Source organism: Dipodomys merriami, unplaced genomic scaffold (genome assembly GCF_024711535.1).
Source record: "Dipodomys merriami isolate MVZ:Mamm:240054 unplaced genomic scaffold, mDipMer1.0.p SCAF_44, whole genome shotgun sequence".
Classification (NCBI taxonomy): Eukaryota; Metazoa; Chordata; class Mammalia; order Rodentia; family Heteromyidae; genus Dipodomys; species Dipodomys merriami.
Window position 1 is genome coordinate 4146067 of NW_027206002.1, and position 16649 is coordinate 4162715.

The 16649-nt window shown below is 37.6% G+C and overlaps 1 protein-coding gene across 3 annotated transcripts in view; it reads right to left on the bottom strand.

The window, feature by feature from the left end:
- The window catches only part of Rnf130 (ring finger protein 130), a 93334-nt gene that overhangs the window by 42067 nt on the left and 34618 nt on the right, over window positions 1–16649 (bottom strand). For all 3 annotated transcript variants that reach the window (XM_069993839.1, XM_069993840.1, XM_069993838.1), the window contains exon 3: window positions 11789–12039. In XM_069993839.1, coding sequence (XP_069849940.1) covers window positions 11789–12039 — 251 coding nt within the window. The remainder of the gene's footprint in view (window positions 1–11788; window positions 12040–16649) is intronic.

A 16649-nucleotide genomic window follows, 5' to 3' on the forward strand; every position in this document is an offset into this window, starting at 1 on the left:
AGAGTTCAGGCCCCACGACCGGACCCCCAAAAAAAAAAAAAAAAAAAAAAGAGTCTCATGGCCTTTCCTGCCCAGGCTTGGCTTTGAACCGTGATCCTCAGATCTCAGCCTCCTGAGTAGCCAGGATTACAGGCATGAGACACCAGCACCTGGCTTATTTTATTGTAAAGGTGGTGTCAGAGGGGTTACAGTTACATAAGTAAGGTAATAAGTACATTTCTTGTTGAACATTGTTACCCCTCTCCTTTGTTTTTCCCATGCTTACCCTCCCCTCCAAGTTGTAAAGTTGTTGCATTGGTTCACCCTTTGTCCTTTGTCTCACCATTTTGTATTCCCCTTCCCTTCCCCAAATCAGATAAATGTATATACAAGACACAGGGTACCAAAATAAAAAACAGGGACAACAGGGGATAAACCAAAGGAAAAAGAAATGAAAGAAAAAAAGAAAGAAATCACACAGTACATTAAAAAACAAAAACAAAACAAAGAAACAACAAAAAAAAAACCTTCTTGTTTCCACATCTTGGAGTTCATTTCGATTAGCATCATTTTATATGTACATAATAGCTATTGAGCTATTGTGACCCTATGCTAGGATGTATTAATTATTACAAATGAGTGAAACCATGGAGCCAATGTTTCTTTGGAAGTACCTTTTTCTTAATTTGTTTTTTCATTTTCTGATGACTCTATTCTTTACCTCATATATAGTATACTCACATGCACTTTTGGGGTAAAGTGGGAGGGAAGGCACAGAATCAGTGGAAAAGATGAAAAAGTGCAGCAGCGGAGCCCACTGGCTGCACTGGACACTGATGAAAGTGAACCACACAACTGTGGGGGAGATAGGAGGGAATAGGAGAGACTGAGGGAACAGATGATACGATGCAAAAGGCAGGAAATGTACTTTTTACCTGACATATGTAAAGGCGGCCCTGTTATGTATCACCTCTAAAACAACAATAAATATAAAAATACTACAATAACCACGTAACATCACTTGACAAAAAAGTATACACATTTAAGTATGCACCTATGTAGACACACACAGATGCTACGCATATCCATATACATGGATGCACTTCCTTAGCACTCCTCTTTCTTGTGTTTTGGGTTTTTTTTTTTTTTTTGGTCAGTCGTGGGCCTTGAACTCTGGGCCTGAGCGCTGTCCCTCAGCTCTTCAGCTCAAGGCGAGCGCTCTACCACTTGAGCTACAGCGCCACTTCTTCTTTCTTGTAATAAATATACCAGAACTACTATGCTCTTTGCATTTTTCATTTTAATAATATACCCTAGAGATATGCCACAAAGCTTAACGAGCTCTTTACAAGCCCTTTAACTTTTATAGCTAAAAAGGTCTGTAATGCATTCACAGTATTTCACTAGAGTCCTAGTTTACTCAACCACATCTGTCTGATGAACGTTCAGTTATGAGGGGTATAATTATAAATATAATATTATCACAATGAATAGTCTGATACAACTGTCATTTTTAATTTTTGTAAGCTTATCATTAGACTAGATAGATTACTACTAGGAAGGTCATTAAGACAATGACATATGTAACTGTGCTAGACATAAAAAATTCTTGCTTCTTAATCATAAGAACCATTAACAATATCAATATATGAGAATTCTTTTTCCCTCACAACCTTGCCAAGGGAAATATGATGCCCAACTTTAGAACTTTTTTTTTTTCAAACTGAGTAAGAAATGGTACTTCAATACAGCTTTAAGTCACATTTAACCTATGAATGAGACTGACCATCTAATTCTAGCTACTCAAGAGGCTGAGATCTGAAGACTGCAGTTCAAAGCCAGCCTGGGAAAAAAAAGTCTCCATGAGACTCTTACCTCCAACCACTCAAATACTGGAAGTGGTTCTGAGACTAAGTTGTAGAGGGCTAGCCTTAAGCGCAAAGAGACTCAGGGAAAGCGTGTAGGCCCTGAATTCAAGCCCATAACCAACAAACCAAAAAAAAAAAAAAACAACAAAACATAGCCCTGACTGGGTGCTGGTGGCTTATGCCTGTAATCCAGCTAGTAAGGAGGCTGAGATCTGAGAATCACAAGCTAATCCTGGCAGACAAGTCTGAGAGACTTATCTCCAATTAAGCAGCAGAGTTCCAGCCTTGAATGAAAAAGCCAAGTAAGAGAGGAATACTCGGAGTTCTAGCTCCAGTACCAGCACCAAGTAAAAATAAATAAATAAATCCCTTACTGTCTCAAGGTCACTATTTCTTCCCATAATTCTAATCCTGCTTATATCCTGCTAACTCTCAACTACCTAAAAGGAAGGACAATTTCCTTTTATGATGATCACTTTTTTTCTCCAAATATTTCTTTATTGAGATTAAATGATTACATAAATTCCATACTTCTGGGGCATAATTATACTAAAAGTTGCAAACACATTATAACCTTCAGGTGATGATCATTTTCAACTGAATTTTCTTACACTTTTCAAGGGGTGGTCAATGGAGTAAATGCATTAAATTGGGTTCTGGGTAAAATGAAATAATGGAATTTTAACAACTATTCAGATCTATTCAGTACATAGCACATGGTTTGAACCCTTGTAAGCCTTTCACACATACTGACTGGTTATCAGAACATCTATGTTATCTCCACTTTATAGAAGAGGAGATTGAGCCAGAGATGAGATAATCTGTCTAGATCAAAAGCTGGTATGTAGCCCTATCCAGACTTGGTAAATCAGGCAGCATGGAATGAGTGTGTCTGTGGAAATGGCAATTATAAGAAGCATTCCTCTCTCCAAAAAAACCAAAAACTGTCCACTAATGATTCTATTGTATACTGAAATTTGTGATTATGCAAAATACATGCCTCCGTAGGTAGGACTGGTGATATCCATCCTCCAAAATGCTGCAAGTTACAATGATCACCAATGACCGATGATTCAACCAGCCATGCCTACTTAGCCAAACTTCCAAAAAACTCCAAAAGGCTAGTTTAGAGAGTTTTGCCTCGCCAAACCCATGAAATTCACCTGAAGGTGGTGTATCCAGCACTGATGGGAAGCTTCACACTCAAATAACCAAAATGGCCCCAAAGCCTTTCCCTATTCATTTTTCCATAAAGTAACATTTCAAAAATTATTATCTTTAAAAATATTGTTTTTGGCAGTAATGGGATTTGAGTTTAGGCCCTTGCACTGCCAGATAAGCACTCTATCATCTGACCCACATCACTAGCCCTCTTTGCTTTATTTTTCAGATAGGGTCTCATACTTTTGTCTGGAGCTGGCTTCACACAATGATTCTCCAATTGAAGCTGGGATTATAGGTGTGAACTACTATGCCTAGCTTGTTTTATGTATGTATGCATGCACGTTTGTATGCATGTATGTATGCTGTTTTTGCCCAAACTAGCCTTAAATCACAGTTCCTCTATCCTTTCTCCCATACTGCAATGTGTGCCATCATCTGGCCCTCTATCCTTTTAATAAACAGTAGTAAACTGTTAAAGGTGTTTTTCTGAGTTCTGTGAGCTATTCTAGTTGTCAATTCCCAGAAGGGCATCACAAGAATGCCAATTTATAGCCAGTCAGAAGCAGGAGTAAAACAACCTGGGGTTTGTCACTAGTGTTGGAAATAGGGGCCAGTGTTGGGCTAAGCCTTCAATTGTAGATTCAGCTGAGCTTCACTGTGGCTCTGATACTATCTTCAGGTAGACAGTTTCAGACTGAATTCAATTACAGGACATTGAAGGCATCCACAGAGGAAACTGGCTAGAAAATTGCTTGCTTGATGTGTGGGAAAATGCCCCTCACATCAGGTCCAAAGTGTTGTGTGGTTGTACTGTGAGAGTACAGTAGAAAAAAAATCTGGTTTTTCTATTCACTGAACTAAGGATAATTTCCAAAGCATTCTTTCATCGTCTTCTATTTGCTTCTATCTTCTTACTCTCTGTACTCACTTTCTCCCCTTTTCTTCTTTTTCTGGATATTGGAGATCAAACTCAGGGCTTTGCACAAGGAAGTACTCTTCCACTAATTTATTCTCCATATTTCATAGCATGCTCTATTCCCCACATAATAAAACCATTCAAATTCCCATCTTGCCACACAGAAGCAATACACAAAATGTTAGGGATGAAAAACCGTAACAATGCATCATTTTTCCACTATAAAATGCTTGAAAGAGTTACAATATTATAATATCTGAAGGTATTTGATTATCAGGGTCAGGATTATCTTACCTTGGTCAAAGCCGCCAATAATACCATCTCTAACCCCATTCTATATTTGAATGTAATCCTATCAATGCTTTAAACTGGCAGAAAATGATTTAAAACAATTCTAATGCTTAACCTAACAGAAATGATTTAGCCAGATGGTTCTCAGTGCACTCAGGACAAATCACTCTGATGAAACTCAGCTCATGTTTCTCATTTCAGTAATCAGAACTGTCCCAGAGAAATAGAATTGGGTCTGTATTAGTATACAGTAGTTCTTTCTTTGAAACACTGATAAAATGTAGGTGATGTGAATATAATTTTGCCTTAGTTCAGGTTGCTTTGTCTGCATCTTCATTCACTTTCTCATTACAATCACCATTCCTCCCTCCCCCTTTTCTTTCCCCTCAAAAGTGTATCCAATTCTTTTCCAGAAACCATCTGCCTGTGCTATATTCCTTCCCCACTACAGGTTCCACATAAGCTTGCTTTACTAATATCACCCACCTTTACCCTTCATTCTACCTCTCCCACCCTACCTCTCCTCTAAGCCTTTCCTGTGAGGAAAAAGGGAATATGTTTTATTTTGAGAAAAGTTCTCACTGTGGCCCAGGCTGACCTCAAACTCAGGATCCAACTGTCTTAGCTCCTCAAGTACTGAGATTATAGGTATACATCACCATGCCTGGCTGGAAAGTTTTGAATCACTTCATTGCATCTTTAGAGAATAAAGTCCAAACTCCTCAGCATGTAATTCAAGCCCTTCATGGACTAGGGTTAATTTACCCATCGAATCAGTCCCCACTTTCCTTCTTGAAATTCTGATGTTCCACCATTCAATTCTCTTGTCTCTTTTTCCTCTTTCACTAAAGTGCTGTAGAAAATTATTTCTTTGCTTAAATTTTCTCCTGCTCTCTGCCTAATAGTCTTACTCATCTTTTGAGATCCAGCTCAAATGTCACTACCTTCTCTATGAACTGTGATTCCGAGAGAGTAACATCACTTAACCCCCCAAAGTAACTCTTACATCACCTACTATTTTGATTACATCTGTCTTTCTGATAGAACATCAGCTCATTCTTTAACTTGTTTAAACATTTTTCGAGTAAGTGTGACATGGTAGGCTCTATGCTAAACCCTACAGATTTGGAAATGAATGACTCTGAGCATACAATGGTAAAAAAAAAAATCCAGTCTGAAGCTCTTGCTGTATAATTTAGAAGGCATAAAGTCTCTCTATGGGAGGGATTATTTACATTTATATAAATTAATTATAACAGGACATGGAAAAGAAGCTATCAGAACACTTGTCATCTCTAAATCAATTGATAACAATTCACAGCTCAAATAGTTTTCTGGTTCCTCTGGACTGTTAATGCCTAAAAAACACAATTCATCCCAGCATACAATAATGACAAAAGAACTTTGACCTTTTCTACAGAAAAAAAATCTTAACAGTATATAAAATTATTCCACCTACCCTCCAATCTTGCAAGGAAGAAAGTCTTTTGAACTCTTAATTTTTCAAAGATTAGCTTTGTAAGTACAAAATATTAGCTTCCTCAGACACAGGAAAATTCATTGTGTTTCCATATTCTGACATGCAAGGATGTTTTCCAACTAGCTTCTCACTGCACTTCTAAGATGAAAATGGGTAATAAAAGCAAACTACTTAACTGAAACATTTAAAGAGTTCAAGAATACTGTGCACATTCATTAAAGCAAGAAGCTTTATAAGTTTTAAGTATCTTAGGAATTGTATGCATTTCCACAGGAAATTTCCGTAAGATAGTCTATGAGATTTTTATATCTATCCTATTCTTCAACAGTGTATAGGGAAGAAGAGCTGCCTTATTTAGGAATAGAATATTCCTATTTCCATTTAAGAATCAAATTTAACTTCTTTGGGATTAGAGGTTGTGATGTTTAATTTTTTTACTTTTATTTTTTATGGGTCATGGGGCTTCAGCTCTGGGCCTGTGTGCTGTCTCTGAACCCTTCAGCTCAAGGCAAGTGAACCGCAGTGCCACTTCTGGTTTTCTGGTGGTTTATTGGAGATAGGAGTCTCACGGACTTTCCTCCCCAGGCTGCCTTTGAACTGTGATCCTCAGATCTCAGCCTCCTGAGTAGCTGGGATTACAGACGTGAGCCACTGGCACCGAGCTGATATTTAATTTTGACCATCCACTTAGGTAGGTTAAGAGACACTTAAGAAATTAATAAAGCACACCTATAAGTGTGTCTGTGAGGATATTCCCAGAAATAATTAGATCTTGAGGCTCTAACCTAATCAATGATTTAATCCAAGGATGAACTGGAAATTCAAGTAAGATTATAGGAAGATGGTGGAACTGAGGAGGGTGGGGCCTAGTTGGAGGAAGTGGGTCACCAGGGGCAGGCCTTTGAAAGTTATCTTATTCCTGGCCTCTCTCTTCCCTGCTTCCTGGCTGCCATGAGCTACACAGCTTTCCTCACGATGCCCTTCTGCCATCAGGTTCTGACTTGCCAGGGCCACTGAGGAATGCAGTGAAATTTCTGAACCTGTAAACAACAATAAATCTTGCCTTCCTTAAGTTGTTCATGTCCGATATTTTTGTCACAGTGACAAAATAGCTGGATAACACAAAGGTGCAATAGTAACTATGGAATTAATTGAAAAAGTTACATTTCTCTGAGATCTTCATATACCCATTCAATAAAAAGTACCCCAAAGCACTATTCTTTTGGGTGGGATAACTGTCGCTGCTTGATTAGAATGTGACATTAAATTTACCGTCATTTGAATTCTATTCACTTAAACATATTATTTAATGTATTATATAACACTTTTTCAGAAGAGCAAACCAGACTCTTAGCAGTAGATCAGAAGCCAAATAATATGATTTTTCATATCACGTGTAAAATGGTCTCAAGTGTAAGTACTACACTGTGCTAGAAACCTACTCATAATGTATGGCTCTCCTTGGTAGCACATTCTCTAAAAGGACAAAATTAAGGTAACATTTCATGTATGGAGGGTAGAAATTAGAAGCTCTCTCTAAATGTACTTTTTTTCTTTCTAATAGTTCTGGCTTCTCCTTTAAAATAGCCAAAGGTTTCAACCAGTGGGGTTGCTGCTACCTTCATATTAATCTTTAATAAGCTAAGCGTTTTAAGCCACATAAAAATTTCATCAAGCATTTCTCAACCTCAGGGAAAACGGAAGGAGGAAAAAAGGTCAGAACATTACTTTCCACTAACGCATCGTCTGGAGTGGGATGCTTTGAAAGCAGCCGAAAACAAATGCTAGGAAACAAGCGCCCAGTTTGTGGCCTGTGCCAGATGGTAAGTTTTTTACTCCTTCATCACACACAAGGCCCCACATTGGGTGCTAATTAAAGTATTATCTTCAAATAGCCGGCCTCTGGGACAAGCATGAGCTTTTTAAAAAATATCCTCAGTTGTGCTACATTCAGTCCATTACTATAAGACTTTCTGTTAGAATACCATTTGAGAGTAGCTCCTGATCATTTAACTTTCAGTGTTACATATGTCAATATATTTAAAACACAGATTAAAAAAATTTCCTTTAGATGAGCATATATTAATGCACTTTGATCATATTTATCATCTTCTTTTCCCTCTGCCTCTCTATTTGCCTTCCCCCGCCCCCCCCCCCGCCACAGTCTCCCTTTTACATTCATGTTTTAAACAAAAGCAAAAAAGAAGAAAACAAATCTTTAACCTAGTTATTTGTTTTTTACAGTTACATAGCATACTATGACACAGAAAGGGAAGTGGGCTATAAGGAGATTCCTTGAGGAATGGACAGAGTGCTGAGTTCCCTGATCCTTACTGACTCCCATATCTTCCAGATAATGTGATACAGAAGATTACAACACAGACCTACCAACAGAACTTAGCCAAAGCCAAGAAAGCCTGATTCTCATAGTCACGGTGCCTGGAAAAGGCCTAATGTCAGCAAACCTTTTGGGGGATAATCTAGCCAAATGCTAAGAACCATACTCCTCCTGCCACCCTGCTTCCACCAACATGCAACAGGTTTCCCTGGTAGCTGCTCATCAGAGCACTGAGGGCATTGGCTTGACATCTACAGGGCACTCCACCCAAAAGCAGAACACACATGACTTTCAAGTACCCATGAAACATTCATCAAGATAAACCATATCCTAGTAAGACAAATCTTAAAGAGAAATGAGTAGACATGGTGGTTCCTGCCCAGCATCCCAGTTACTTGGGAAGCAGAGATGAGGAAGATTGAGGTTATCTCCATCAGTGAGATAGCATGCACACATATGATCTCAGCTTTGAGAGACGGAGACTGAATACCAGTCTGAGGTTGGCCCCAGATAAAGATGGGAGGCCCTGCCTAAAAAGAAGGTAAAAATGACTTGTTTTATTTATGATGGCCTAAAACTCAAATTAACCCAGATATCCTTTAATGAGTAAATGGTTAAATAAACACTTCAGTATATACACACCATGGGATACTACTCAGCCACAAAGAATAAACTACTGATACACACAACAAATTATGGGGAATTATGCCAAGCAAAAAAGTGTATTGCTGGGCTTTGGTGGCACACGCCTATAATCCTAGCTACTGAGGAGCTGAGATCTGAGGATCACAATTCAAAGCCAGCCTGGGAAGGAAAGTCTGTGAGACTTATCTCCAATTAACCACCAGAAAACCGGAAGTGGTGCTGTGGCTCAATTGGTAGAGCACCTGCCTTGAACCGAAGAGCTCAGGAACAAGGCCCAGAGTTCAATATATTCCAGACCAAGCACAGTGGCTCATGGCTATAATCCCAGATTTTTTGGAGGTGGAGATTGAGAGGATAGTGGGACATAATTCATAAGAACACCTGCATAATCAGTATTGCCCTATTCCAACAAAACACCAGGCTTAGAATTCAAGTATAATAGAATTCCATCTATATTCCCCTTCATGATATGATTGATAGGGAACAGATGGTGGTAATGAGGAGGTCAGGAAACCAAGGCAGTGGCTGTGGTTAGAAGAGCAGCACCAACTCTTTAGGATAAATTGTTCTGCATCTAGACTGTGGTGGCTGTCACAGGCATCTACGTATGTGATAAAACTGCACAGAACTAAACACACATAAATGCACAGAAATATGAAGATTTCAGTAGATTCAGTAAAATCACAGCCATGTCAATTTCCAGGTTGAGCTATTTACTATAGATAAGCAAGGCATTACTACTGGGAGGAAAATATTATTGGGTTGTGGGCTTCTCTTTACATGGAAGTAAAGCTACAATTAGATCAAACTAAAGTTTAAAAAAAGGAAAGGGCAGATACTCAATATACGTATAAAACCAGAAACTAATTATGAAGCAACATTATTAAATTCAAATACAAAATATCTGACCTGTACTTTTCAAAAATGTCAGTGTCACAAAACAGAGTCTCTGTTAAGAGATTGGACAGCTGAATGGACATATAATCTGATCCAATCAATCTGGAATATTCTTGGCCATCAAGGACATTAGTTTTACATAACTTGAAAAAGTCTGTGGATCATATACTATGCTAGTGTTAATTTCCTGACTTATACTGTGGTTATAAAAGAGAATGTTGTGTTTTGGAGGTATGGTTCAGGTGGCAGAATGCCAGCCAATGAGCAAATGTGTCAGATTCTGAGTTTGAGTCCTGTTCTCAGAACAACAACAACAACAAAAAAGAATTTATTTTGGCTGGTATTGATAACAAAATACAGAATGAAGTATGTATTTAAGGGTAGAGGAGCATTCTGTGTCAAGCATACTCTATAAATTGGTTAAAGAAAATATTTAGGATCTAAAGGTATGGTTCCAGTGGTAGAGCTCTACCCTTGAGTGAAAAAAAACAACTAAGCAATAGTATGAAGTTCTGAGTTCAAGCCTTAGTACTTATATCCAAAATATATATATATATATATAATATGTCCATACATGAAAAAAGAAACATAGAACAATATTAACAAGGAGAATTTGAGTGAAGAGAATATTTTACATTACTCTTGCAACTTTTAAAATACTATTCTGCAATTATAAAGAATGGAACTTATCAAAATAAAAATGTTAAAAGTATGTAAGACATTGTGCAGACCTGACACATAATATTTCTTCTTCTTTTTTTTTTTCTGGGTCCGGTCGTGGGCCTGAACTCTGGGCCTGGGCGCTGTCCCTCAGCTCTTCAGCTCAAGGCTAGCGCTTTACCACTTGAGCCACAGCACCACTTCCGACTTTTTTCTTTTTGCTTATGTGGTGCTGAGGAGTCGAACCCAACGGCACATAATATTTCAAAAAATTGTTTTTTAAAAAATTAAGCAGTTCCAAAGAGGTTTCACGTCCATATGTCAGGTTCTGAGTACAATGCACCTTGATCGATGTCACTCCTTCCACTGTTTTTTCCCCAGTTCCCCCCTCTCATCCCTACCCTCAAGTTACGTAGTTTCCATTTCTATACAATGTACATGGAATATGGCTGCTTTTGTTCACCCTTCCTCCTCTCATTTGTGAGCCTCTCTCACTGTCTCCCCCCACCCCCGAACATGTTTCTGTTTCCTGATATTCATTTTTAAATTGTAGAGTCTTGTCTTTTTCCCCTAGAAATTTCAATGTGGCAGAGCATTTGCCTATTCGTGAAGCACTGGGTTTGATTCCCAACATAGCCTCTCAGATGCAACAGCTTGGAGATGCTAAGTAAACTGGTCAAGAGAAGCAGTATAAACTTGTGGTGAGGCAGCGCTTGACTCAGATCTTTTCTGTGCCAAGCCTGTGCCTCCTGCACTACAATGAAGAAGGATAAGAATCCCATTCCTCAGGACGCACTGGGCTACAAGAAGATAGTACTATGCTATGTAAGCCTGGACTTCACACCACTCTCCAACTTGTCCGATAGGAAAAGTCTAGCACAGGGGCCTAACAGGCAGACTCTCAAGGACACCATCGTAACAAAGGGAGAAAATCATTCTTTTTAGACCCTCCAAGACCAGGGCAGCATATAACCTCTACGGTGTCCTCAGCTACTCACTTAGGATGTGCTGCTGAAATTTCTAGCATGACTATTTAGGGAGATCTCTTCCACCGTCCTTCCTCCTCATCCTCACTCTTGTATCTGAGCTTGGATATGACAAAGAATTTACTTTTAATTATTTTTCTTCTCCAGAATGGATAACACATAACTCAAAACTCACATGAAGAAAAAAGATTCACAAAGAAAATGTATTGTGTAAATTTTCTTCCTCAACCCTCCCAGTTCCCATCTCCAGAGACAATGGAAGGTACTAGTTTAAAACTACAACTTTGTGATTTCACCAAACTAACAGAATTATCTAGGTCATATTGTGACATAAAACTATCTACCTAACTAGAAGATTATCAGTGATTACTTTACATACAGTGATTTTTTTTCTTTAAGGTATTTAAAATATCCTCAAAACATCTACTATATGCATAGATGTATTTCAACACAAATAACTGCAGGTTACATACATTTTAATGAAAAATGTTTGTATGATGTCTGATCACAACATATATATGGATTTATGTCTGCTGAAAACCAATCTCTGTACTTGTAGCTCACCTGGTTCCTGTCGCGTGCATTTGTGTACCTGATCTTCTGAATGAAGTAGAATATGAGCCATGCTGAAGAAATAATCATCAAAACAATAAAGGATATTGACACGAAGACTAGAGAGCCACGGCTGAAGTTCTTTGGGGGCATCCGAGTTCCAACAGCTATTGTCATTTGTACAGAGATGTTTTTCTCCAGATAACTCAAAATATCCTTACCCCTCAATTCTGTTATCATGACAGCAATAATATCTCCAGTGCCTGTAATGTAAAACAAATACATTTCTCAAGTGGCATCTAAACATATAGAAACATTAGATATATAAATATGCTTCTTTGAAAAAAACTGCAAGTTCTGCTAATGAAAGGATTTGCAGTTTGTACTTTATGCAGAAATGCAGTTCCAATTGTGTATGCTGTGTGGTACCTAAGACTTAAACATTAGGCATAAAACAACTGCAATGCTAAAAACCACATTAATTTGTAACTCGATTTAAAAAAAACACATTGTTCAGCCTTGTCAAACATAGTAAGAGAGTAAAATGATGTGTTAGACAACAATAGAAATGTGGCAAAATCATGGTGGGTTTACATTGCAAGACATTTTCTACTGCAAATGATCTTCAGAAAGTCTTACTTTTTTTCTTTAAATTAATTTTGCAGTGCTGGAAATTGAATTCAGAGCCTTGTTCTCTGTGATTGAGCTGTACCTCCAGCTTAATTTATTAAGAAAAAGTGAAAAGTGTATTATGGTACAAATAGGTACTTCTTGCACTGATTTTCTAAGAACCATTCCTGAGCACTGCTGTGTGTAGAAACTACAAGGAATAGAAAGTAGTACACAGCTGGAGCTTAAAAACATCACTGAGGCAGGATGCACGTTTTAGAGCTACAACGAAGTACCAAATGCCAGTTGGTATCTTTTATAACATTTAAAAAACTAACTTTGGTCTATGTTTAACTGGAGTAAGGCCCTTTTGTAGTTTCTTCTAGAACTTGGGCCTCAACCTCTACTCTTTCGGTCCTACTTCCTTTCCCTTCTCCCCCTTTTGTAGTTAGGGCCTCAAAAGATAGCACAGGCTAACTTACAATGCTCCTGTCTCAGCCTCCCGAGTGCTGGGATTTTAGGTATGTATCCCCACACCCAGAAAACAACTCAAACTTTCTTGAGATTGATCCAAAAGTTGAGATTCTGAACTAGTATCCAGAATGGTAACAAAAAAACTTCAGCTTCTAATTGCTGTCTAGAGGTTTGCCCACAGCCATGAATTATGTGTGAAGATAATTATCATCCCTTTCCTCTTCCACTAAGGCATCAGCTCCCCCTCTAAGGAAATAGACAAGTATCTACCACCTACATAGCTCTCAGCAACCATACTTTCCTAAACTTCAGCTACCTGTGGCAACATGCAACTTTTATAATCTATCTTCTCCAACAGCCTCTAAGAGACTGAAGGTTAGGTTTCTCATTTGGTTTAAGAACAGAGAAAATCAGAATCTGTTATCTGAATATGAATAAAACTTGTGCATGTAAACATAAAACACAAACCAAACCAAACAGAACTCCTAAAATTCAACCTTTTCAAGTCTTTTTGAATATTAAAATTTTGTTTGGTTTTATGTCTTATCATATTTAGCCAAACGGACCATTCTTGTATTACATTCTGTCAAGACTATGTGAAACACAAAACAAACTGAATAAAAGGAATTTCATAAAAAAATGTAACCCAATGGAACATATATTTGTGTTTTACCTTATTCAAAATTGTTCCAGCCACATTATCAGAATAGTAGTTTATTAAAATACTGATCAAAAATCTATAAACAAAATCAAAACTGCAAAATTAAAGCAAGAAAGCAAGTTAACATCCAATTACTTTCTAAAATAAGAGTTCTGATCAGTAAGTTAGGGAAAATCATAAGATAATACTAAGCCAGTTTGACTCTCCATCTAGAAACTTAAGTTTGACTTTTAAAATGTTGTTCAACAGGCAATGGTCTGTGGTGGAAGATACCAGGTATGGCTATAAAGTAACTGAGACGGATCCCACAAACGACACATGACAATCAGTCTCATTGCTTTATAATCACACCAGATACAAATGGTTTTATAAATCAGTTCTGAGGCTCTCTCTTGAAGACCCAAGCTGGAAAAGGAGTGGGAAAGGGCACAGGTAGCCAAGGAATCAATTCAGGTAAGTGCATTCAAAGAACACTAAATGTAAGCAGCCACTAATTTCAACAGGAAAGCTGTTTGGGAAAAGAAGTGTTTAATTATTTCAACCATGTAGTCAGTGGTATTTATTGAGCACATACTACAACTAAGATACCTAGTATATTAAAAAATTTTTTCCTTTCACTTCTTAAAAAAAAACTTTCTGCGCTTGATGGGCATGAAAAATGAATATGCTTTGAGGGAGAATCTGAAAAGGGCAAGAAACAGTAACCTAACACAGGTGTATTTTCAATAACGAGCACTGAGGAGAAGCGTGGGAAAAATGAGGGCAAAGGAGACTAAGAAACTGCTCACCCAGTAAAAGAAAACACAATTATAGCAGATCATTTGAATACTAGTAAAGGCATTATTAGATTTTCAACCATGGCAGTTCTCAAATCCCTTACAGAATCTGATGGAAATTATATAGAAAACTCTTCCTAAAAGAAAAGTCTCTTTTTCCCCCCACATCAAAGCCTGCCTGGATTCAGAGACCCTAACTTATTTTTCTTGTGGTACTGGAGTTAAGACTCAGAAGAATGGTTTAAGGGTGCTATACATGCTTGACAACAATTTAGGGACCTCTGACATAGCTTGAGGGGAAGTATTAAAATGGAAAAAAATAACCTTCAGGATAAAACCATGGTTAAATCAGCAATGATTGGTAAGAATTACGGAGTAATTAGACTTTCTCCATTGTAATTTTTTTTTTTTTTTTTTTTTTTTTTTTGGTAGGCTGTAGGGCTTGAAGTCAGGGCTGGCTCAAAGCTAGGGCTCTACCACTTTGAGCCACAGCTATACTTCCAGTTTTGGAGTGGTTAATAGGAGATAAGAGTCTCACAGGGACTTTTCTGCCCAGGCTGGCTTCAAACAGCAATCCTCAGATCTCAGCCTCCTGAATAGTTAGGATTATAGGCGTGAGCCACCAGCGTCTGGCTCCTTTGTGATTCTTTAATGGGAATTTATGTTTCCCATTGCTTGAGTCTGGCTACTTCAATATAAACAATTTTATTCTTTTATTTTGGAAAATTTCAAAACTCACATGACAAACTCTGTAGGAATTCACATACCCTTTGTTTAGATTTGTCAACTGGTACCACTTTGCCCTTTCTATATGTAGTTTTTATTTTTTCTCCTGGTCTTGGGGCTTGAATTCAGGGCCTGGGTGTTCTCCAGTTTTTGTGCTCAAAGCTATCACTATACCATTTGAGCCACAGCTCCACTTTCACCTTTTTAGCTGGTAGAGATGAGTTTCAAAGACTTTTCTGTCTGAGCTGGCTTCAAACTATTATTCTCAGATCTCAGCCTCCTGAGTAGCTAGCAATATAGGCATGAGCCACTAGTGCCCGGCTTCTAACATACCATTTTTATTTATTCATTTTGGCAGTACTCATGTTTGGACACAGGGCCCTGCACTTGCTAGGCAAATGCTCTACCATACCCCTTGCCCTCTATATGTATTTATTTTTGATGAAACAAAAGTACATTGCAACCAACAGAATGTTTCATCCTTAAATATTTCAGCAGTATCTCATATGAACAAGGTTATTTTAAATGTTCAGGATTCAATTATTCATACTTAAAATCTTTACTTCTAACGTAATGCAATTCTTTAAACAATACAGTCTACATTCAAATATGGACTTGTCCTAATAATAACTTTTATGGGTTTTTTTTGTTGAGTATTATACCCAGGATCTACTCAGGGGCTGTAGATACTATGTTGGTTATCTTGTTTTGTTACTCTTCCTTAATCTAAAATAAAATAGTTCCTTAAGTCATATTCGGTCTGTTGCTTATGATGCTGATCTTTTTGAAGAGACTAAGGCAGTCTTTTAAAAATGTCCCTCAATTTGGGTGTCTTAATATTTCCTGAAAGCAAGAAAGCTATGAGGTCATTTTATGTCTTTCCTTTTCAGGTTTGTACTTTTAAAATGTTGTTCCTTATATCAGGAAGCACAATGATGGATTTATTCCTCATGGCAAAGTTTAAGACTTGGTCAATCTTCACTACAAATGAGTATATTCCTCTTTTCAATTAATAAGTAGACCACGGGGCAATGTTTGCAGAGCATATGAATAGCCAGTTACTCAATAAGCCTTCACTCAATGCTTGTATCATCCACGACTAAGCAATTGCTGAATTAATTACCATAATGGCACTTGTAAGCTGTGATTTTTTCAAAAGCTGCAATTTCATCTATATTTGATAAAATGATTCTGTAATTTTCTTCTTGTCCCCTTTCCTCAATGAATAGCTGAACTGCCTCATTCCCAACAATTCTATTTTTCAATGGAGAAAAAGATGAATGGAAAAATATTGTAATACCGCTATGAAACTGATTACAAATTAATTTTGAGAAGCTAGCAGTAAGAATCTCAGCATTAACCTCCTTTTGGATTCTGGAATGTGAATGTCTAGGACCAAATCTCAGAAAGATACATATTAGTAAGCTTACTTGTTTTCTAATAAAATAATATCCCTATAAAAATCTTATCTACCATAGATTTTATACCTTCACAGATGAATTTATCTGTTAAGTCCAAATCACTTACCAAAGTTCTGAGGAATTTCAAAACTCAGAGGCATAATCTTAAGGAACATCACATAAAAAAAAATAAGGGAAATGCTTCATTACTACATTAAGTATCTCCA